This window comes from Gymnoscopelus braueri (genome assembly GCF_963280865.1).
Source record: "Gymnoscopelus braueri genome assembly, chromosome: 17".
Lineage (NCBI taxonomy): Eukaryota > Metazoa > Chordata > Actinopteri > Myctophiformes > Myctophidae > Gymnoscopelus > Gymnoscopelus braueri.
This window is the reverse complement of record NC_137617.1, coordinates 38,147,014-38,171,982: the sequence shown is the minus strand read 5'-3', so window position 1 is coordinate 38,171,982 and position 24,969 is coordinate 38,147,014. Positions and strand designations below refer to the sequence as shown.

Sequence of the window (24,969 nt, the reverse complement as noted above, 5' to 3'; positions counted from 1 at the left end):
TTGGAATAGTAGGCTATTCAAATCAGACTCCTTTCCCTACTAGGCTACTGTTTTTGCTGTGACACTAGTCTAGAATAAGGCATGCATGTGTCAACTACCCCATTTAGGAAGTATGTAAATTGAACTCTTTATTAGTGTAATTTGACTAGTCTAAGCCTTTGATGTTTTGACTTAGTGATGTAAATTGGCCTACACTGCTGGCACAATAGGACAGTGGCTCTCAGGCCAAGACCCACCCAAAATAAATATATTTGATTGTTTATATGTTCTAAATTGTTGTCTCTTTCTTAGGTAGTATTTGACGATTTGGCCAATGTTTGACCATTTCTTTAATATAGAATAGTTTGTTGATTACTTTTGTGGCAGCAAATGGTCAAAAGTAATCAACGTGCAGATAGGCCTATACAATCATACTGTATTGTTTAGGGTTTTTTTTTTGGGCGGTGAAACCGCCCCTATATGTGAGGTTTGGACATCGACACCGATTGCACCCCCCCAACCCTGCGCTGTGATTGGCCACCATTGTACCCCCCTAACCCTGCACCGTGATTGGCCAATCACAGTCTATTCAGGACTGTGATTGGCTAGTGAAACATGACACATGTGCATAGCCCTATAAATAGGACTATGCACTAAAAAAACAACACATTTATGTTTTTTTTTGTAAACTTTTTTTTAAGTTAGGGGTGTACAATGGTTGGTCCACAATATTACCTTTCGCTAAGTGAACTTCCATCACTGTGATGACCACTGTGACCACACTGCCCACTTCACACTGGGTGTGATTTTTTTTTACTGTTGAGTGAGAAAACAATGTTGCACATTAAGCTAATCATCTGGGGACCCCCCAAAATGATTTGGGGACCCCCTTGGTTGAGATAGAACGAGCGTTTCCGCATTCCATTCTTATGATGGGAGTCAGTGGGGGTCTCAAGCTTTTCAGGCCGCGACCCCCCAAAATAATCATATTTGAACCGAGGACCCGCCCCACCCCGAAAGTAGGACTTGAGGCATTACATTTAGTTTGACTATTTTCACAATTGCAAAAAATTTGAAAATAGCAGATCTACAAGCTCACAACGCCTCTCAATGCGAGGCGTTGTGAGCTTGTAGATCAGCTTTTTTTCTCTCTTATATTTTTGGACAATTTGGCTAATGTTTGACCAGTTTGTATAGTATAGTATAGTGTATAGTATGTAGTTGATTACATTTGATACAGCAATGGTCTTATTTGTTTAAGGTATCAAAAAATGCCTTAAAAGTCCTTCAATTGTCACTGTCATGCGGAGACCCCCTGGGGATCCCGACCCACAGGTTGAGAAGCACTGTACTAGATCACGCTGATGGTATGATAACAGCAGGCCCATAGAGAGAGTTCCGACACGCTCTGATCTCGCCACATGGGCTGTAGTAGTTCCAAACATTTGGAACTTCCTCCTCATTGCGATAGACAGAGCATTTCCGCATTCCATTCTTACGATGGGAGCAGTGGTGGAAAGTAACCAAGTACATTTACTTAAGTACTGTACTTAAGTACAATTTTGAGGTATTTGTACTTTACTTGAGTATGTCCAATTTCCAGTACTTTTACTTCTACTCCACTACATCTCAGAGGCAAATATTGTACTTTTACTCCAATACAATTATTTGAAAACTTTAGTTACTAGTTACTTTTTTAGATATAAATTATGATATTATGAAACATACATTAACCACCTTTAGCCCTATTTTATACAAAGGCTATTTGAAAATAGCCGATCTACAAGCTCACAACGCGTCGCTTTGCGACGCGTTGTGAGCTTGTAGATCTGCTATTTTCAAACATTTAGTACTTTTACTTTTGATACTTTAAGTACATTTTGATGCCAATACTTTTGTACTTTTACTCAAGTAAATTTTGAATTCTGGACTTTTACTTGTATCAGAGTATTTTTATATAGCAGTATTGATACTTTTACTTAAGTAAAGAATTTGAGTACTTTTTCCACCACTGGATGGGAGCCTATGCTAGATGTCGTCACTCTCATTCTGGATCACTCTGTGATCACAGCAGTACGCAAATCAACACACGTGGGGCAGCCAGTAGCCACACATCGATTAGGATTACGCATAGAGAGCTGTGGGCTTCTCTAACTTTATTAAATGCGTACAAAACAGAAGACACACGTAAGAAATTTATATTTAGGCTACTTTCAAACGGTGACACGTGACAGAGAGCGATAATAATGTTCCCGGGGATGAGGATCACTCAGTCAGCATTGGCAGTGGAAGAGGGGAGAGTGGAGTTTTATCAATGAAGCCTTGTTGCCATGAAGAACTGTTGTTGCGTTGATTTTGTGCCATCATCATCATCATCATCATAACAGATGTATATAATATGTATGCGTCATGATGTCAGGAGACGATCAGTTAACAGACGGAGACGGGATTCACTCGGAAGATACAGGAGGAGTTCTTCTTCTCAGAGACGATCATCGAGCAGCGTTCGCGTTCGGAGATGATCTGGAATTGAACAAATTCGACGGGCTGCCCTTCTCCTCGCGTTACTACAAGCTGCTGGAGGAGAGGAAGACTCTGCCGGTGTGGAGGGTCAGGCGTCAGCTCGTGGACGCGTTGGTGGACAATCGACTCGTTGTTGTGTCTGGAGCGGTAAAGACTGGGAAAAGTACACAAGTGAGTAAGCCATGGTCCACATGACGCTCGTCTGTCACAAGCGTCATGGCGCTACTTGTTCCTGGTTTTCGATTTTTTTAAATATTTACAACCAGTACATCTACATAAACGTTCAGATTTCTAATATAAAGTGCTGACCCCACGGCCATGGATGTAACAAGTTAAAACGCCTGGGTCTAAGTACCCGTAATCTTCTGTATTGTTCAATAAAAAGCATTTTAAAACGATTGCTGGCCATTTTCTCAGAAAGTTGTCCATATACTTTCAACTACGCGACCCTATCGGTTGGGAGGTGTACTGCACTCTGATACATTGTAACCCCATGAAAAAAATGTCCGCCGATAGGAGTAAAATGCTTTTTATTGAACAATACGGAAGATACGGGTACTTGGACCCGGGCGTTTTAACTTGTTAGAACCGTGGCCGTGGGGTCAGTACTTTATATTTGAAATCTGAACGTTTAAGTAGATGTACGGGTTGTAAATGTAGAAATTTCAAAAACCAGGAACAAGTAGCGCCAGGGCTAACAAGTGAGTTAATACTTTGTCAATGTGCAACAGATCACAAGTTGTGTTGTTTTCTTCCAGGAAGTTTTAATTGACCCAGTTATGATTTATTGTAGAGTTACTTATTCACTACAGCAGTGGTGGAAAAAGTACTCACATTTTTCACTTAACTAAAAAGTATCAATACTGCAATGTAGAAATACTCTGTTACAAGTAAAAGTGTCATGTACTTGAGTAAAAGTACAAAAGTATTGGTATCAAAATGTACTTAAAGTACCAAAAGTAGAAAGTACTAATTATGCAGAATGTCCCATTTTACATTTTTTTCAATTGTATTAAATCTTTTGAAAATAGCAGATCTACAAGCTCACTCGCATGGCTAGGCATTGTGAGCTTGTAGATCGGCTATTTTCAAATAGCCGAAATATGTTATGTGGTTAATGTATGTTTTGTAATTATAATCAAAATATTCAAAGTACCTAGTAACTTCATTTTTCAAATAATTGTAGTGGAGTACAAGTATAATATTTGTGAGATGTAGTGAAGTAGAAGTAAAAGTAAAGTAAAAAAAAATACCTCTCAAAATTGTACTTAAAACAGTACTTAATAAGTAATGTACTTAGTTACTTTCCACCACTGCACTACATGCTTAACTGCAGTTTGTAGCCCTTGAGCAATGCTGTTGAATACTTTCCAGTGACTCTCTCTCTCTCTCTCTCTCTCTCTCTCTCTCTCTCTCCTCTCTCTCTCTCTCTCTCTCTCTCTCTCTCTCATCCTCTCTCCTCTCTCTCTCTCTCTCTCTCTCTCTCTCTCTCTCTCTCTCTCTCTCTCTCTCTCTCTCTCTCTCTCTCTCTCTCTCTCTCTCTCTCTCTCTCTCTCTCTCTCTCTCTCTATAAACATAGTGACATGGAATCTGATATTACAGCTATTTTGTTTTCAGATCTGGGCCAATTGGGAATAGTGCAAGCTCCCTGTAGTATCACCAACCATCTTCCTTGTTAAATTGGGATTTTCCCTGCCTTTTAGATTGGAGACAAACTTCCTTGCATAAATTAATTTGGATGATTAGATTAATTGCATTTTTGAGTCCACATTCCTACTCAAATCCAGCCATACAATTCAGTCCACATTACAAATGGATGTCTAATAACCGTCCCTCCCTTTAAATTGGATTTTTTTGTTTAACGTTGAGTAGAATATTTGATCAAATGTTCTTCCTGTTACATTATCACACTACCTCTCTCTGGGGCAGAGTTTTAGCTGCCATAGAAAAAAAAGTGTGATATAAATGCAAAATTTACTGTGACTTGTCCAGCACTGTTTACTATTACCATAAGCCTGTCCCCAGAGAGGGTAGGGCAGGTGTAACTGTCCAGTGGTGTAAAGTAACTTAAGTACATTTACTCAAGTACTGTACTTAAGTACAATGTTGAGGTATTTTTTTTACTTTACTGGAGTATTTTCAGTACTTTTACTTCTACTCCACTACACCTCAGAGGCAAATATTGTACTTTTTACTCCACTACAATTATTTGAAAACTTTAGTTACTACTTACTTTGCAGATATAAATTATTACATTATAAAACATACATTAACCACTTCAGCCCTATTTTATGGGCTATTTGAAAAATAGCCGATCTGCAAGCTCACAATATATTTTACTTAAGTAAAAGTAGCAATACCACACTATAAAAATACTCTGTTACACTAAAGTACTAAAATGTTTGAAAATAGCAGATCTACATGCTCACAATGTGTCGCATCGCGGTGCATTGTGAGCTTGTAGATCGGCTATTTTCAAATGGCCGAAATGTATATAGGGCTGAAGTGTTTAATGTATGTTTTGTAATAATAATCAAAATCTACAAAGTAGCTAGTAACTAAAGTTCTCAAATAAATGTAGTGGAGTAAAAGTACAATATTTGGATCCGAGATGTAGTGGAGTAAAAGTATTGGAAATACTCAAGTAAAGTACAAATACCTCAGAATTGTATTTAAGTACAGTACTTAAGTAAATGTACTTGGTTACTTTCACCCACTGTCTGTGTAGAACAGGCACAGGCAGCACAAAGGCTCCATAGCGGCATGGGTGTTAGGGGACCTCCTGCTGTTAAGCCCCGATTCACAGGAGCCTGCTACATGCTGCCAAAGCAATTTAGCATTATGGAGGATAATACCATAGTATATCCCCCTGTCCTGTCGCTGTTTGCTATGGCTGTGTTTATTTACTCTTCCCCTAGCTACATGCTGACACAATCCTGACCAGACCCCCTCCATGGATTTATATGTTGTGGTGGTGTGACTGTGTGTGTTATACATTACAGATAATTGCTGGTGTTTCTTATACCAGGCTACTGATGACATTATTCTGTCTCTCTCTCTGTGTCTCTCTGTGTCTCTCTGTGTCTCTCTGTGTCTCTCTGTGTCTCTGTCTGTCTGTCTGTCTGTCTGTCTGTCTGTCTCTTTTCTTTGTCTCTGTCTGTCTGTCTGTCTGTCTGTCTCTCTCTCTCTCTCCTCTGTCTGTCTGTCTGTCTGTCTGTCTGTCTGTCTGTCTGTCTGTCTGTCTGTCTGTCTGTCTGTCTGTCTGTCTGTCTGTCTGTCTGTCTGTCTGTCTGTCTGTCTGTCTGTCTGTCTGTCTGTCTGTCTGTCTGTCTGTCTGTCTGTCTCTCACACACACACACACACACACACACACACACACACACACACACACACACACACACACACACACACACACACACACACACACACACACACACACACACACACACACACACACACACACACACACACACACACACACACACACACACACACACACACACACACACACACACACACACACACACCGGAAGCTTGTTTAACTTATTGGTCTCACTACCGCCATGTTAATGCGTGACCAGAGATGCATCGTCTGCCTTTGTACCTTTTAACCATATTGATGCTGTTGTTCCGACCTGTAGAATCAAGAATGTCAAACGTTTTTTTATTTTTGATGAAGTGACTGCTTGCCCTGTCTCTGCGTACGTATGGACCCTAAACAAAAGGCCAGGCAATCACTGATGATCGTCGTGGGTCGTGACAGTAACAAGTCTTGAATCTCGAACCTCTCTTCTAGATCCCCCAGTGGTGTGCCGAGTTCTGCCTTTCTGCCCAGTACCGGCACGGCGTGGTGGTGTGCACCCACGTCCACAGGCAGGAGGCCGTGAACCTGGCGCTGCGGGTGGCCGACGAGATGGACGTCAACATAGGCCACGAAGTGGGCTACACCATCCCGCAGCAGACCTGCTGTTCCTCGGACACCGTCTTGAGGTTTGTGGCTCGCCCGCTCAACGGGGGGCAACGTTTTCAGAGCTGACCACACACACATATGTGGCGAGTTTAGCTGCTTCACATGTGACCTGTGAAGAGCTTTAACACATTCCATGCCAGAGTTTAATCTCATAATGTACTCACCAGTGCCAGCGTTTTATTGTTGTTTTTTTGTTTTTTTCATGTCGCCACAGACCTCGCTAAATAAGTTAAAAGTGCGCGTTCATTTGGTTCTAAACACACAGCAGATCTGTGAGAAACGGCCAGCGAAAATAGTTTCCAAATCCGTGCCGCCATCTTGAAGATACAGCCGATCAACGGTAAACAGTGATCAGCGAGGAGAAAAACAACAACCGAGAAAATCGAGTTTTAAACAGGATCCCAGACAGGAAGCGGATACGATCGAAAAAAACGGAACCCGAATAATTCTGTTTCCGACCGGAAACCGGAAACGGAAATGGATAAAAAAAAATCGGAAAGTGCACCTGGGGCAATTTCAATGGGAATCGGCGGTTCGCGTAGATCTACGCGACTGGCACGCTGCGGCTTTAAATAGGTTCGCGTAGATCTACGCGACTGGCACGCTGCGGCTTTAAATAGGTTCGCGTAGATCTACGCGACTGGCATTCAATGTGTTAATAGACCGGGAAAGAATCTGTGTTCTTTTTTTAGATTTCTTTGGCTATTCAAAAATAGCAGATATACAAGCTCATATGGCACCGAGTGCCGCGCTATGAGCTTGTAGATCTGCTATGTTGAAGTATGTTGAAAAAAAAATAGAAAATATGTGCAAATCTTTTAACTTTTAACTCTTTAAGATTTTAACTCAAACTTTAAGTGGGCTCCCTGGAACAACATATTTTGAGATGGGGGTCCATGACCCAATACATATCATTTTGGGTAGTCTTTGACATGAAAAAGTTTGAGAACCACTGATATATAGCAACATAAGTAAAAAATAACCCCAAAAAACTGTTAAAAAATGTATGTATTCAAAGATTTGCACAAATTGTCACAAAAAGAATAAAAAGCAGATCTACAAGCTCGTAGCACGGCACTCGGTGCGCGCTATGAGCTTGTATATCTGCTATTTTTGAATAGCCCAAAGAAATCTAAAATAACACAGAAGTGTTCCCGGATTGAATGGGTTAAGTGTACTCATCGTCACGTTTCGGAGAACGAAACGGAAGTCGACTGGCACAACGTGCATGATCACACATGAGGACCTGTAGTAATAATAATTGTGTCCCCTTTTGTTGTTGATGGGGTATTTGCACAGTACCTACATCGTCCGCTAGTATTTCCCCTCTACACCAAAGAGATTTGGTGTAGAGGGGAAATACTAGCGGACCTAGTATAGAGCCCTGGGGGCCCCCGGACAGTTACGCATAATACAGTAGGGTTTAGGTCACACATGGGCAACATACGGCCCGACGGCCGGACCCGGCCCTTTGACCACCTCAATCCGGCCCTCGGAAGTCCTCAAAGAAAATCCCCAATCCCCAAAAAATCGACATCCTAAAAAGGCAGCATTATGTTAATGGTTTTGAGGGTAATTAATTTAACTCAGCTCCAGTTGATAGTAATTAATATGTACCATTTGAGTACATGCATTATTAATATGTGATACAACACAGCTGTAAAAAAATAAAATACATAAATAGTTGACCCTATAATAAAAGCAACAATAGGGTCTGGCAACAACAAATTCATACATTTTTAACATAATTCAGCACTATGTGTTTTTATCGAAGTCAGTATGGCCCCCTTTAGGAAAAGACCCCACCTAAACCCCCTGGTTTAGGTGGTTAATACGTTCCCATGTTCCAATAAGGCAGTTAGCAGTCTAGTGTGCTGTCTTGCTCAGGGACATTTTGACACATACATAGTCGACTAGGCAGGCCAGGGGGCCAACTGGCTCACTTTGGATCTGAATACCAGACGGCCTCTCTTCCCACTCAGCTGCAGCCGTCTTTTAATTTGCTCCTCACACTTGCATTGTGACATCTAGCTGATAACATCCACTCGACACTGTCTCAGAGAAGGCTCTCTGTTTGCTGCTTGCTTACAGTAGAACCATGCCGGCATGTCTGTTCACAACTTCCATATGGCGGCTGTTCCTTATCCGATATTTTTTGAATATCAGTGGTAAGCTGTCAGGGTAAAAGACAGTTAGGCCAGATAGAATGACATGCTATCTATGTAGTTGATTAAATTAATAAAACACGACCACAGCTTGATATAAGGTATCACTTCTTGAACAATGCACAGTCAGGTGCTTCATATTGTGTATGGGGGGGTGCTTTTCCTGGAAATTGAAGATCTGGGCGGCAATGCAATGGATTCTCTTTGGTGCAGGAAATGTAGTCTACGACACGATATAGACCCGATGTTATTGTAATTCTCACGATTTGCTGCTTTTAACGATGCTGCCCCATTATATTCATGTATCGATTCACTCAACTCACAATACAAATTTTCACGATTTTTAAACAAAATTATTTTCCAGACAATCTTTTTTTATTATATCTCTTACACAAATCCAGTATTTTCATCTCTTTTTTATTTATTTTTATTTTTTACAATACTGTGTTTTCGCTTACCCTATTTTCAATACAGTAGCAAGCTTTAAAAAAAAAAAAAAATTCTCTTACAAAGATCCTATATTTCCGTCTCTCTTTTTTACGCGCCCTGAATCGATTTTAATCGGTTGACGATAAATCGTTACCTGCCTAGTATTCAGTAATCTAATCTGATACAAAAACTCCATTGTACATTATTTATAAGCATGTCATTTCGCACAGTTTTCATTTTCATCATGATAGATTATTCGCCCCGGCGCTGTCATCACCAAGGTACTCGAGTACTGTACTTAAGTAAATTTTTTAGGTATTTGTACTTTACTTGAGTTTTTCCAATTTCCAATACTTTTTCTTCTACTCTACTACATCTCAGAGGCAAATATTGTACTTTTACTCTACTACAATTATTTGAAAACTTAGTTACTAGTTACTTTGTAGATGTTTTATATTATTACAAAACACACATTAACCACTTCAGCTCTATATACATTTCGCCTAGCCTCGCGTGGCCAGACTATCACACGACAAAGTGCAATGCAATTTTGCAATGGCAGATTTGTCTGGAACCAGGCTACATTTCGCCCATTTGAAAATAGCCGATCTACAAGCTAACAATGCGTCGCATCGCGACGCATTGTGAGCTTGTAGATCTGCTATTTCCAGAAGATTTTTGTACATTTCAAAACTTGTAATGGGACATTCTTCATAATGAGTACTTTTACTTTTGGTACTTTTAAGGAGATTTTGATGCCAATACTTTTATACTTTTACTCAAGTACATTTTGAATTTCGGACTTTTACCTGTAATGGAGTATTTCTACATTGCAGTATCAACACTTTTACTTAAGTAGTTTTTTTTCTCCACCACTGAATAGGTACTGCACCGACGACATGCTGCTCAGGGAGATGATGTCGGACCCCCTGCTGGAGCGCTACGGGGTCGTCGTCATCGACCAGGCCCACGAGCGGACGGTCAGCACGGACGTCCTGCTGGGCCTCCTCAAAGGCATCCTGCTCCAGAGGCCCCAGCTCAGGGCCGTCGTGCTGACCGCCCCGGGGCCCATGACCGGCAGGCTGCTGAGCCACTACGGAGGACACGTCCCCGTTCTTCTTCTCGCCCTGGAGACTCCGCGCTCCGCGGAGGTGGTCTACAGTAGCAGCAGCAACGGCGGCCAAAAGGACTACTTCTACTCGGCTCTGAGGCTGGTGCTGGAGATCCATCGCACCAGAGAGGAAGGAGACATCGCGGTGTTCCTGGCCTCTGCCCAGGTGAGGTCCTTGGTCCCAGGTCCCAGTGGTTCTCAAACATTTTCGTGTCAACGACCCCCACATTTTGACACTTATTTAGCCCGCGGACCCCCATTTGAAAAGATATGCCAGGGACCCCCCATACAAGAGAAGACTTTTACGGCTCTAGCAGTGATTTTCAACCATTTAAATTTCAAGGACCCCCAGTTTGACATGCATTAGGGCCTAATGCATGTCAAACTGGGGGTCCTAGGAAACTAACACTTATGTGGATTTAACGTTAGTAGGCCTGTATGTGTTTTATTGTTGGACATGCGGTAGGTAATAACATGGGTTTTTGACAGCCCCTCTTCTTCCCGTTTTGGCGGATCTGCTGAACACCGTATCGGCCCGTTCCTGAGTACCTGCCAGGGGAGTACATGTGAAGCATGAAGACAAAGCCACACATTTGCATTCCTATGGGCGAGGGTCGATTGGCTGTGCCTGCGTGTCTGCGACAGACTATGAGCTCAAGGCAGCGGCAGCCTGAGCCCACGTATCTATTGTGTGTGTGTGTGTGTGTGTGTGTGTGGGGGGGGGAGGTTATTTTTCACACCTTCAAACGGAGCGGCACACCGTAGCATTACTCACGGTCCAAAAAAGGTCCGATTGCCAGGGTTGATAAACACTGCATTAGGCTACGGACCCTCATTTAATGACATTTCTATCTCTGGGACCCCATTTTGTATTGTAAAATCAATGTTAATTTAAGTCTGAGAGTGTACAAATGGAACCAAATGGACCCGTTGGGGTCCATTTGGTTCCATTTGTACACTCTCAGAGTTACAGACCCACAAGGGTCCATTTGGTTCCTAACTATCCATCATTTAGCTGGGGACCCCCTGGAACTCCCTCAAGGACCACTGGGGGTTCCTGGACCCCACTTTGAGAACCAATGCTGTAAGGAGTTACGTTTTTTATTTGTTTAACCCATTAAGACCGGGAACACATCTGTGTTACCCACTTAACCATTCAAAAATAGCAGATATACAATCTCATTCATAGCCGCTGTGAGCTTGTAGATCTGCTAATTTTTTTTAGCAAATACATATCATTTTGGGGACCCTTGACATGAAAAAGTTTGAGAACCACTGATTATAGCAACATGCGTTTTTTCAAAAAAACTGTTAGGATTTAGAAGACATTTGTAGAATCCCCCAGAAGCAAAGATTTGTGTTACAAATGTTCGCTTTAAAAATATATATATTCAAAGATTTGCACAAATTGTCATGATTTAAAAAAAAACTGATCTACAGATCTACAAGCTCATAGCGCGGCACTCGGTCAAGTAAAAGTACTCGTTATGCAGAATGTCCCCTTTTCAAGTTTTCAAATGTATAAAAATCTTATGAAAATTGTCTGTGAGGTTGTAGATTGGCTATTTTCAAATGGCCAAAATATATATAGGGCTGAAGTGGTTAGTGCATGTTTTGTAATATAATCTAAATCTACAAAGTAACTAGTAACTAAAAATTTCAAATAAATGCAGTGGAATAAAAGTACTATATTTGGATTCGAGATGTAGTGGATTGATTGATTGATTGATGTACTTTATTTAGTAAGACATGAGAACATCAGTACATGGAAGTACAAATTCACAATACAAGGTCTACTAAACTGGGAGGCTCATTAAGCACTAAGCTTGTTTAAGATGAGATCCCCATGCACACAAATCATACAGTACTTAAGTAAATGTACTTAGTTACTTTTCCACCACTGGCATTACGCCATCTTGGTGAATTGCAGTCTGTCTGTCTAACTAATATGTCTCCCCTTATTAATCAACACACAATACTCCACAATGACAAAGAAAAAAAAACAGTTTTTTGGTGTGTTCCTTTGTTATGACGCGAATTGAATTGCAGCCATATTGACAAGTTTCCAAGGTTTGAACACTATGAAAATGAATTGGATCAAATGTAAGTGGAAAACTTGAAAGGGTTTGAAAACTTTCTGTATGCACTGTAATTGATAATTCATTGTCAATTACAGTCTCTGTGTTGTCAGTCTCAATTTGGACATTATGTAGTCTCTGCTATCCATTTACTTGTCATAACAGAATGGCACAGGTCTAGTTTTTCCCCACCCACACACTCACTGTTTTTACTGATCATGTTTGACAGCGGACTCTGTTACAATGACAATGACAGCCTATGTTTAGGGGCCGTTGTCTCTCTCTGTGCACGGCAGTGAGTTCAGACCCTGGAAGCTTGTCAATAGGGCTGCAGTGTCAGCAGTTTCATTGATTTCCCTTTTTGGCAAATCTTTGGAATACTTGGAAATGCAGTTAATAAACGGGTTGTTTTATGACTGAACAAGAGATGGACAATAGAACAAAACAAAAAAGACCATGTAGACTTGGAACTTGGAACCTTTAACAAGACCCTCATATTTTTCTCACAGTAACTTAAAATGAGGACATCAGTCATTAACACCGGGAACGCATCTGTGTCATTTTAGATTTATTTGGCTATTCTTTTTTTTTTTATTACATTTTTAGTTCAAATCTTTACTTCTTGGGGGTCCCTGGAACAACATATTTTGATGGGGATAGGCGGCCAAAAACGTATAATTTTGGGGGGTCCTTGACGTGAAAAGGTTTGAGAAAACTGTTGTGATTTAGAAGACATTTGTAAAGATTTGCACACATTTTCAAAAAAAAATCCAAATAAATCTAAAAATTACACACAGATGCGTTTGCGGTCTTAAAGGGTTAAAACGGCAAAAATATATCTACAAAATCACAATGACACACGGTGAAGTTGTAAATAAGCTTTGCCGAACATTTGCCCCAGAATAGGGGTGCTAGTAGGAATGCACGATTAATCGGCCATCCTATCCCTCTCCCTATCGGGAGATGTTGGCCTTAAACTGATATCATAACTAGAAAATGTGCTCCTCAGAGCACAGGTCTCCGCCAGGCGAGGTGGTAAAAGAAAGTACTGTTCCTGATTAATCCTGTCTTACCTATTTATATTACATATTGTGATGTCACGTGAAGCTTGACCAATGTTAGCTGTGTGCGGACGGACACACGGACGGACAGAGGGTAAAACATACTCTCCTCCATGCCTTCGGCCTGGCGGAGACAATAATAATTTTGATATCGGTTTTAGCCGATATTTTATTTTGTAATAATTATGTATGAATGTGAAGCTGGAAAAAGCCTTTTGGGATGATTGAAGGCTGCAGATTCAATCAAGTGTTTTCTGGGCAAGCAAACGTTTCTTTTTTAATAAAAGGTTTTTTAGATAAAAAATACTACATTCAAGCTTTAATAGCCTGTTAATGTTGGAATCTCAATATGGTGCATCCCTAGTTTTATAAAGGGTTTTTAAAAAGTGTTTATATGCTCTTCAAAAATCAATTTCAGAAAGTACAGAATTATACAGGTAAATATCGGTTATCGACCATAACAGCAGTGTTGACATCGGTTATCGGTATATCGGACAGAAATGTCACATCAGTGCATCCTTAGATGCTAGGCTTCATATGATTTAAAAACGCAAAGTTGACAATTCTCTGTTTTAAGGGCCTACATGTCATGAAAGTGCTTACAGCGCTCAGGCCTACAATAAGTCCCATCTTGAACGTGGCGGCCCCTCCTCTACCCTTCTACCCACAGGAGGTGGAGTGTGCCCACAGCATCCTCCGGAGAGAGGGCACCAGACTGGGGGCAGAATTGGGTCAGCTGGTACCCGTGGCCCTGTGCTCGGGGCAAGGAGAGCTGCTACCGCTTTGTGGAGAACCCGGATCCAGAAAGAAGTCCCGAAGGGTCTTCCTTTCAGCCCGACAAGGAGGCGGCATGTTGTGGGCCGTAGACTCCATCGGCTTTGTCATTGACACAGGCGTTGAGAAAAGATCCGTAAGTTGTTGCGTCCGAATGTGTCACTTTATTAGCCAGTTATTCTTAAACCCATTAAGACCGGGAACGCATCTGTGTAATTTTTTAGATTTGAGCTGAAAAAGCATTATTTTTACACTTAATAGCAGATATACAAGCTCATAGCGCGGCACCGAGTGCCGCGCTATGAGCTTGTAGATCTGCTATTTTTGGTAAATCGTGAAAATGTGGGCAAATCTGAAGGAAAAAAATTCGAAGCGAACATTTTTAACTCAAATCTTTGCTTCTGGGGGGTCCCTGGAACCAAATATTTTGAGATGGGGGGGGGGGTGTCTGCGGCCAAATGCATATCATTTTGCGGGTCCTTGACAATTATGAAAAAGTTTGAGAACCTCTGATATAGCAACATACGTTTTTTCAAAAAACTGTTGGGATTTGTAGAAGACATTTGTAGAATCGGCTTCAGGTCTTAATGGGTTAATGTGTTTTAAAGTATAATATAAGTGATTGTCACTGTACATAATATGAAATGTGTGTTTTTGTTTCTATTACTGTATATAGGTGTATAACCCAAGGATCAGGGCTAACTCGGAAGTACTTCAGCCTATTAGTAGGTGCCAAGCAGACATCCGCAAGCAGCTCTCTGGACCAACAGGTATATAGCGCACCAATGAGGATTCGAGGAGCAGGGGAGAAGTTCTTAATCAATCAATGTTTATGTTTTGACCTAATAAGCACGTAAAACCGTAAAATGATTGTCAATATAATATGTCAATGTATGTATGTTTTGAGTACTGCAGCAATCATCTGCATAACCAGCTCAGTGGCCTTGTGGTTAGAGTATCCACCCTGAGACTGGGAGGTCGGGGTTTGATTCCCGGCCGGGTCATACCAAAGACTCTAATAATGGGACCCAGTGCTTCCCTGCTTGGCACTCAGCATCAAGGGTCGGATTGGGCTGCTACTAGGAGACGCAACAATATTTGACATTGTGTCTGCTCTGCTCGTCTACGACAGTGGTTCTCAACCTGTGGGTTGCCACATGATTGTTTTTTGGGGGGGGGGTCCTCAGATGACAGTAAAGTGACAATTTAAGGACTTTTAATAACAACAACAAAAAGACCATTACTGCATCAAAATAAATTAACAAACTATACTATAAAAACTGGTCAAACATTGGCCAAATTGTCAAATAATAGAAAGAGGAAAGAGGCAGAACTCATGAAAATAGCCGATCTACAAGCTCACAACGACTCGCAACGAGAGGTGTCGTGAGCTTGTAGATCTGCTATTTTCACAATATTTATCTGTGGAACCGAGTCAAACTAAATCAACTCCTACATTCAAAGTGCTTATCAGGGTGGGGGGTCCCCAGCTCAAATATGATTAATTTGGGGGGGTCCCCAGTTCAAGTATGATTATGTTGGGGGGTCGTGGCCTGAAAAGGTTGAGAACCACTGGTCTACGACACTGAGATTAGGTGATTCGCATTATAGTGAACTGCAGCTGATCTCATTCAGCCATGAAGGGCACTGACTGTGTGTTCCAGAGCTGTTTGCTTCCCAGATGTCAATTACGTCCATGTGAAACCACTCAGCCCCCCCCCCCCCAGTAGACTTATAGCCCCTTTTATTGTGTTTTCCCCAGGTAAATGTTTCTGTTTATATCCCGAGGAGAGGCAGCTTCCTGCGGAGAACCCTCCTCAGATCCTGGGTTCCAACATCACGTCCACGGCCCTCTTCCTCAAGAGGATGGAGATAGCCGGCCTGAGACGCTGTGATTTCATCGACAGGCCAGGTGATCCACAGTGCAACAGTAGAGGCCGTGAACATAAGTGATCTGACTGAGCAATAGGCTCTATGCACAGCGGCAGCCATATTGGAAAGAAATTGGGCCTCTTCCTTACTTCCTTCACAGGTGTTACCAATGATACTAATAAAGGCTCTGTTCCATTTAGTGTAGCACAGTGGTTATGAAACCTTTTAATTTCAAGGACCCCCCCGTAACTCTGAGAGGGTACAAATGTAACCAAATGGACCCTTACGGGTCCATTTGGTTACATTTGTACCCTCTCAGAGTTACACACCCGCAAGGGGCCATTTGGAACCACCTCAAGAAACCCTTGAGGGTCCCTTTACCACACTTTGAGACCCACTGGTGTAGCAGAGTGTTTCCAGTGAGCCAACATGCACAATATCAGCACCCTGACTCTGTTAGACCAGAATGAAACAGAGCCTTCATTGGCATCATTGGCAACACCTGTGAAGGAAGTAAGAAGAGGGACAATTTCTCTCCAATATGACTGCAGTGCATAGAGCCTATACTGTAGGCGCTATGCGTAACTGTATTTCCAGTTTCCCAAAAGTTGGCAAAGTTGCTGGTGCAGCCGCAGATTTAATTTGGAAACAGTCATATGTGTTTTCCTTTTAAATCTGCTGCCTCACCAAATCAAGCCAAGCTATGGTAAGCTGAACCGGAACTGGAAACGGGTATGCCACCGTTGTGAAACAGTTATCCACAGAGCCTATTCAATGGAAAGTGTCTATTGATAGTGATATGGACCTTGAGTCTGAAATAAAGATTGAATTGAATTGAATATTCAAGGCAAATTGATTCCCACAGGCTGCTGCTCAGTCCTGCCTTAAAACACAAGACCCGGGGTGTGTGTGTGTGTGTGTGTGTGTGTGTGTGTGTGTGTGTGTGTGTGTGTGTGTGTGTGTGTGTGTGTGTGTGTGTGTGTGTGTGTGTGTGTGTGTGTGTGTGTGTGTGTGTGTGTGTGTGTGTGTGTGTGTGTGTGTGTGTGTGTGTGTGTATACTGTATATATAGTCGGAGGTAAATGGTCTGCATTCATATAGCAGCATCATCCACACACTTGACAGTGGATGCAGTCACGTAAAGGCACCAACCTGCTCATCAGGAGCAGTCAGGGTGTTTTTTGTGTTGCTCAGTGACACAACGCCAGGAAGGAGTGGGGATCAAACCACGGAGCCTTTCGGATTCCCCAGAAGACAGCTCGACCTCCTGGCGTCGATTGTGTCTGTAGTTGTGGTTGTGCCGTTTCGTTTGGGCCCGTGGGTATTGTTCAATGCTAGATTGCAACTCTTTTGAGCCCAGTCAGGCATGCTTTAGCTGAGCTGACAGGGTCCTGTCACCAACCATTGTCTGGTGCTCTCTCTAACCCTACCACAAGCATTGGGCAGAGAACAGAACAGAGGAAAGAGGCCACCTCATTAATGATTACACAGTCTGTCTCGTTAGAACGTCGGCAACCCTGGCACAACGAAGAGGAAGTGTACAGGCCAAATATGCTGCTCATATTCTGCTGCTGCTCATATGTTGCGATCTTTTTTTTTTGTGTCTCTTCTGTAGTCAATGGATTGTCATTTAACCCATTACGACCGGGAACGCATCTATGTAACCACCTTATCCATATTTTGTACTTGGCAAAAAAAAGAAGATATACAGTGTATGAGCTTGTAGATCTGCTATTTTTGAAAAATCGTGAACATTTGTGCAAATCTTTGAATATGTATATTTTTTAAATTGATTTTTTTTTTACATACTGTAACTCGTGAGACAGACTGATAGAGTAACTTTTATCCGAAAATAGCCGATCTACCAGCTCACAACATGTCACATCGCAACACGTTGTGAGCTGGTAGCTCGGCTATTTTCGCTGAGCGTTTGGCCATTATGACAGAACCAGAATAGGGACGTGGTTAAAAATGCATTGCCACATAATCTGTCTATCTTGATACTAATGCCTTGTAAATATTGTGCAAGTAACACTTGCACAATATTTACTGTTGAATTTAATTTTGCTCAGATCCCGAGGGTCTCATGCAGGCTTTGGAAGAGCTGGATTACCTCGCCGCTCTCGATAACGACGGCAACCTGTCTGAGATCGGAATCATCATCTCTGAGTTCCCGTTGGACCCGCAGATGGCCAAAGCTCTGCTGGCGTCCTGTGAGTTTGAATGTGTAAGTGAGATGCTGACCATCGCCGCCATGCTCTCAGGTGTGTATGGACGTGCTCTTTTGGAATACATACTGTATGTAATTTGCCACGTGCCACTTATCATCAGTGGTGGAAAAAGTACTAAAATGTTTTACTTGAGTAAAAGTATCAATACTGCAGTGTAGAAGTACTCTGTTACAAGTAAAAGTCCGGAATTCAAAAGTAAAAGTACAAAAATGCTTGAAAGTAGCAGATCTACAAGCTCACAACTCGTCACGATGCGACGCGTTGTGAGCTTGTAGATCGGCTATTTTCAAATAGCCTAGGTATAAAATAGGGCTGGTTAATGTATGTTTTATAATGTAATAATCTAAATCTGCAAAGTAACTAGTAACTGAAGTTTTCATATAATTGTAGTGGAGTAAGAATATGCAATATTTGCCTCTGAGATGTAGTGGAGTAGAAGTAAAAGTGCTGAAAATTGGAAATACTCCAGTAAAGTAAAAGTACCTAAAAATGTTAATCTTAAGTAAATGTTCTTAGTTACTTTACACCACTGACAATCGTGCCTCAATAAAACAGATGGCCCTTGATCAGGGTGGCTTGCCTTTAACGATACTGATTGATTCTGTGTTTTAGCGCCAAGCTGCTTTGTGGAGCCCACTGCTGGCATGGCCCACGAAGCAGTCCAGTGTCACAGAAAGTTCCAGCACCCTGACGGCGATCATTTTACCCTCATAAACATGTACAATGCCTTCAAACAAAGCCAAAGAGCGCCATGTAAGTTTGCAGCCATCCAACGAAACGCTACGGCAGGGGTGGGCAACTTTGATGATGGAGAGGGCCACTATATTTACACTCTCACTCCAGAGGGCCACATTGCATATTGCTGCTGTCTCCATATTTTAACTTTTTTTGTAAATTAATGCCGTTATACGTCACACAAAAGTAGCACACAAAAAAACACGATGCGTCTTGAGCTTGTAGATCTGCTATTTGTGCTATTTTGGAATTGGAATCCTGAATTCTTTTTTGGTATTTTGGAATTGGAATCCTGAATTCTATTTTGGAATTGGAATCCTGAAAAGTAACCTTTTTATTTAATTTCAAATGCATTTAGTTATACTTAAGTTAACTTCATGAACTTAAATACAAATACATTGGACATAAAAAAAAGTCATTAAACTAATAATATAGACTTAAGTAATTAAAGTGGGTCATGATTGCATGTTTGGAATTGAAACCGCTGAAATCAATATATCAGTATTCCAATATTACCTGCGGGCTGCATTAACCCATTAAGACCTGAAGCCGATTCTACAAATGTCTTCTAAATCCCAACAGTTTTCTGAAAAAACATACTTTTCTATATCAGTGGTGCTCTAACTTTTCCATTTCAAGGACCCCCAAACTTACATGTATTTGGCCGCGGACCCCCATCTCAATATATGTTGTTCCAGGGACCCCCAGAAGTAAAGAAAATGTAGCAGATCTACAAGCTCGTAGCACGGCACTCGGTTACAAATGTTGCCTTTAAAACATATATATATTCAAATATTTGCACAAATGTTGACGATTATTCAAAAATAGCAGATCTATAAGCTTGTAGCGTGGCACTTTTGTGCCGCGCTACAAGCTTGTAGATCTGCTATTTTTGAATAGCCCAAAGTATAAAATAATGGTTATGGCAAACAAATCTCGGGTTGGATGGGTTAAAGGAGAATTCCGGACAAATTAAGTGTTATCTTTCATGTCTCGTTACTCACCTAGCGACGTGAAAAGTGGCGTTCTTTTTTTCCATATATTCATCGTCATTTTTTAAACCCCCTCCTTTGTCATAATGGGAGCGCGTGGGTAAGGGAAATTCGTCTATTATAACCGACGCAAAGTTGTTTTTTTCTCTACTAGTATTCATAGTAGAGTCTCATGATAGTCAAACATGAGAGTAGCTAGCCTGAGAGGCTAGCGCTACTGCCGAACGATTTAACACTGGATGCTTGTTTCTTTCCAGAACCTGGCAACTCGTGTTGCCAGAATCTGGAAACAAGCAACCAGTGTTAAATCGTTCGCCATTGACGGCAGCCTCGCAGATAGTTTCAACGCATGTTTGACTATCATGAGACTCTACTATGAATACTAGTAGAGAAAAAAACAACTTTGCGTCGGTTATAATAGACGAATTTCCCTTACCCACGCGCTCCCATTATGACAACGGAGGGGGTTTAAAAAATGACGACAGGGGAATATATGGAAAAAAAGAACGCCACTTTTCACGTCGCTAGGTGAGTAACGAGACATCAAAGATAACACTTAATTTGTCCGGAATTCTCCTTTAAACAAGAACCTCAATAAACGACTTGAGCTCGATTGACTAGCCTTTTTGTATATGGTGTCGTTTTCCACAGACTCGGGCGATGAGAAGTGGTGTCGGGACTGTTTCCTCAACCAGAGCGCCCTGGAGACGGCCGACGCCATCAGGTCTGAGTTGACCGACATCCTGAAGCGCATCGAGCTTCCCATCTCCGAGCCGTCCTTTGGCACAAAGTCCAACACCCACGGCGTCAAGAGGGCACTGCTGGCCGGGTTCTTCATGCAAGTATGTGTGGTTTGAAAGCAGTGGTGTTACTAAGTACATGTACTCAAGTACTGTACTTGAGTACAATTTGGAGGTGTTTTTTTTTTTACTTAACTGGAGTATTTTAAATTTTCAGTACTTTTACGATGTACTCCACTACATCTCTGAGACAAATATTGTGCTTTTACTCCACTACAATTATTTGAAAACTTTAGTTACTAGTTACTTTGCAGATTTAAATTATTACAATATAAAACATACGTTAACCACTCCATCCCTATTATATACATAATCTATTTGAAAATAGCCGATCTACAAGCTCACAATGCGTCGATCTGCACGTCGATCTGCTATTTTCAAACATTTTAGTGCTTTTCCTTTTGGTACTTTAAGTATATTTTGATGCCAAAACTTTTGTACTTTTACTCAAGTAAAATTTTTAACACTGGCCTTTTACTTGTAACAGAGTATTTTTATATTGTTGGTATTGCTACTTTTACTTAAGTAAAATATCTGAGTACTTCTTCCACCACTGTTTGAAAGTCTGGAACGCGGTAGTAAAACGTTTTACTGCGTTCACATAAACTCAATGAGGCTGCATTAAATGAACACTCACATGACATGACCCTCTTAAAGACCAGTGCTGGTCACGTTTACATAAGTTTTACATATAATCGAGATACGTTTCTCTCTCTCACTTTAACTACTGGTATTTGCCTCTTTTTGTGTAGATTGCTCGAGACGTGGACGGCTCGGGGAATTACTTCATGCTGACGCACAAGCACATGGCGCAGGTTCACCCGCTCTCCTGCTATGGCAACCGGGCACACAAGCTGCCCCTGCCCGAGTGGGTGGTGTTCCACGAGTACACCCTGTCGGAGAACAACTGCATAAGAACGGTCACTGAAATATCCCCCGAAACGTAAGTATACTACAGTTTATTACACTGCTTGGTTGAATGCTCGATTCTGATTGGTCAGTCATCGGTCATTATTTCTGGATAATGACCGATGAGCTCTATAACGGACCGCTGTGTAATCAGAGACTCAGAACACCTGCTCTTGCCAACCTGCGTTGCTTGGTTTTATGCCTTATCCAACATGACAGCCATGTAAACAAACAACCAATGTCATTTACAACTAAACGTTGCTCTCAAGAATGTTTTTGAAAACATTTGAAGTGAGAAATAGACGATGCAATAACCGAAAAGTGATTCTATTTGATCCACTGCACTTCCTTGTTCATCGTGGCACAACAGCGGGGGAATACCAAAACGCTCGCCCCAAAACACAGTCGCCCCGGGGCAAATCGGGCGGTATTACAGGCAAATCGGCGGTATATAGAATGGGGGGCGAGTGTGTTTTGGGGCGAGTTTTCCAGTTACCTTGTGGAATACTGTCATTTGTTTTCCGAGGCGAACTTGTCCGCCCAGCCCAGTACTTATGGAATACTTTCATTGCTGTAAGCAAGGAAATACTTCGTTTGTTTTTACTTTTGGGTACATTTATTTATGTATTTATTAAGTAGCTGTGTAATAAGCGGGATAATGCATGGGGAGGTGGTCATTATTGAAATTTAAAGCCCTTCAGGGTGGTTATGCACCTCGGCTCCGCCTCGGTGCATAATCACCGTGTCGGGCTTCAAATTTCAATAATGACCACCTCCCCATGCATTATCCCTTGCATATAGACTGTAACTGTAGCTATGTTGTTCTTATTGGGTAATCGGATTACACTTACAGTTTACAGTTTAGGCATTTAGCCCAGAGCTCTTAACCCAGAGCGATTTACAGTAAACAAGGACACAAGATAATAAATCATAATACATCATAATACATCTAATGCATAAAAATAGTAATTTAACAACCCCATTCAATAGGAGAACGCATCTGTGTCACTTTAGATGTCTTTGACTATTCAAAAAAATTGCAGATATACAAGCTCATAGCGCGGCACCGAGTGCTAGCTTGTAGATCTGCTGTTTTTTGGGAATATTTGTGCAAATCTTTGAACAAATGTCTTCTAAATCATCTTCTAAAACGTTTTTTTTTAAACGTATGTTGCTATATATCAGTGGTGCACCAACTTTTCCGTGTCAAGGACCCCCAAATTGATATGTATTCTGGGCTCTGTCCACTACCTAGCCAATAAAGCAGTGGTTCTCAAAGTGGGGTCAGGGACCCCCCCAGGTGTCCCTTAGGGGTTCCAATGGGTCCCCAGCTACCGTAATTGAGGAACAATTTGAACACTTGGCCTTCATTTTTTGGCTATTCGAAAACTGTTACAAAACGTTGTAAAGTCTTGGCAAATCTTCTGTTTATGGTGGTTCCCGGCACACAATCTTTTAATATTGGCGTCCGCAGTCACATCCATATCAATGTGGGGGTCCTTGGCATGACAATGTTTGAGAACCGGTGCAATGATGAAGGCTCAGAAAAATGGGACGCGTGTGTGCGTGTGTGTGTGTGTGTGTGTGTGTGTGTGTGTGTAGTTGCTTTTCAAAACCCCCTCAAGTACTGTACTTAAATACAATTTTGAGGTATTTCCAGTTTTCAGTACTTTTACTTCTACTCCACTACATCTCAGAGGCAAATATTATAATACTTTTACTCCACTACAATTATTTGAAAACTTTAGTTTCTAGTTACTTTGTAGATTTGTATTATTATTACAAAACATACATTTACCACTTCAGCCCTTTATATATTTTGGCCATTTGAAAATAGCCAATCTACAAGCTCACAATGCGACACTTTGTGAGCTTGTAGATCTGCTATTTTCAACAGATTTTCATACATTTTGAACTTGTGAAATGGGACATTCTGCACAATGGCTACTTTGACTTTTGGTTCTTAAAGTATATTTTGTTGCCAATACTTTACTCAAAGTATACTTTTACACAAGTACATTATGACTGGAATTTCACTTGTGACAGAGCCACTTCTACATTGCAGTATTGCAACTTTTACTTAAACTAAAACATGCGAGTACTTCTTCCCATCGCTGCGTGTACATTTATCATCTGTGTTTATGTCATTCAAGGTTCCTTCAGATGGCACCCCAGTACTTCTACTACAACATGCCCCCTAGTGAGAGCAAAGAGTTACTGCAACACGTGTTGGACCACAGAGACGGGACCGGGAGCTGTAAAAAAGAGACGGAGCAGCAGAAGGCCTCAGCCGTCGCCGGGGACACTGACAAGGACCGCACGTCAGCTGCTGCTGAGCAAACCTACGACAGATGTGTGATCCAGTGAAAGGCGTCGACCTCGCGCGAATTTGAACACGTACACTTCCATCTGTCGCCAAAAGGATTGAACAATATTCGTGTTTAGCATTTTTGTAATGTATACCCGGAACAAGATTGAAAGTTCATTACACAGATTTTGTACAGGTAACGCATGGGTGACAAATTAAAGGAAAACCTGAATAAATGGACGGGGTCCATTTAGGGGTCCTTGGCATGAAAATGGTTGAAAACCACTGCTCTATGGCATATACTGTACACCTTTGTTATGCTGTGGGGGCATTTGTCCTCATAGTCTCCAAAAGGGACGACTCCATCTAAGGCTTAGAGGGAGAGGTCACTGCAAATCATTACTAAGTTAGTGAGTGACCACCTTCTTCATCCTATGAGGAACCACTTCTATCCTGATCTCTTCCAGCATGACAATGCCACCATCCTACAGGGCACGAGGGTTCACAGAATGGTTTGATGGGTATGACAGTGATGTGAATCATAATGTTATGGCCTCCTTCGCAGTCACCAGATCTCAACCCAGTTGAGCGCCGAACGAGGGACTGATTCGTTAGACTGGAGTTCCAGAACGTTGTACAGTCAGTGCCACGGTGCATTGAAGCTGCTCATGGTGGCACAAAACCTTAATAAGACTTTTTAATCTTAACCCATTCAATCCAGGAACGCATCTGTGTCATTTTAAGATTTCTTTGGTTATTAAATTTTTTTGAACTTTGTGCAAATATTTGAATAAAAAAATATATACATTTTTAACTAAAATCTTTGCTTCTGGGCGTTCCTGGAACAAAATATTTTGAGATGGTGGGGGGGTCCCCTGACGTTCTCGGTCTTAATGGGTTAAATGTGTTACCTGTCTGTACTTGCAAGTTGTACATTACAAGTAAAAGCAAAAAGTGTGGATTTTACACACTTTTTGCATCTATAAACATACTGTGTGGCACAGGCTGGTTGCAGGACAAGGGTTTGTCATTTA

The 24,969-nt window shown here is 41.5% G+C and overlaps 1 protein-coding gene across 1 annotated transcript; it reads left to right on the top strand.

The window, feature by feature from the left end:
• Positions 1–2,391: 2,391 nt before the first annotated feature.
• dhx32a (DEAH (Asp-Glu-Ala-His) box polypeptide 32a) lies at positions 2,392–23,994 on the top strand (the record flags this gene model as incomplete). Its single annotated transcript, XM_080455761.1, has 11 exons — positions 2,392–2,673; positions 6,299–6,492; positions 9,950–10,343; positions 13,987–14,226; positions 14,767–14,860; positions 15,853–16,002; positions 18,033–18,224; positions 18,804–18,944; positions 20,570–20,760; positions 21,471–21,661; positions 23,781–23,994. 11 exons carry the CDS (start codon positions 2,392–2,394, stop codon positions 23,992–23,994), a joined length of 2,283 nt encoding a protein of 760 aa, XP_080311887.1.
• Positions 23,995–24,969: the final 975 nt, after the last annotated feature.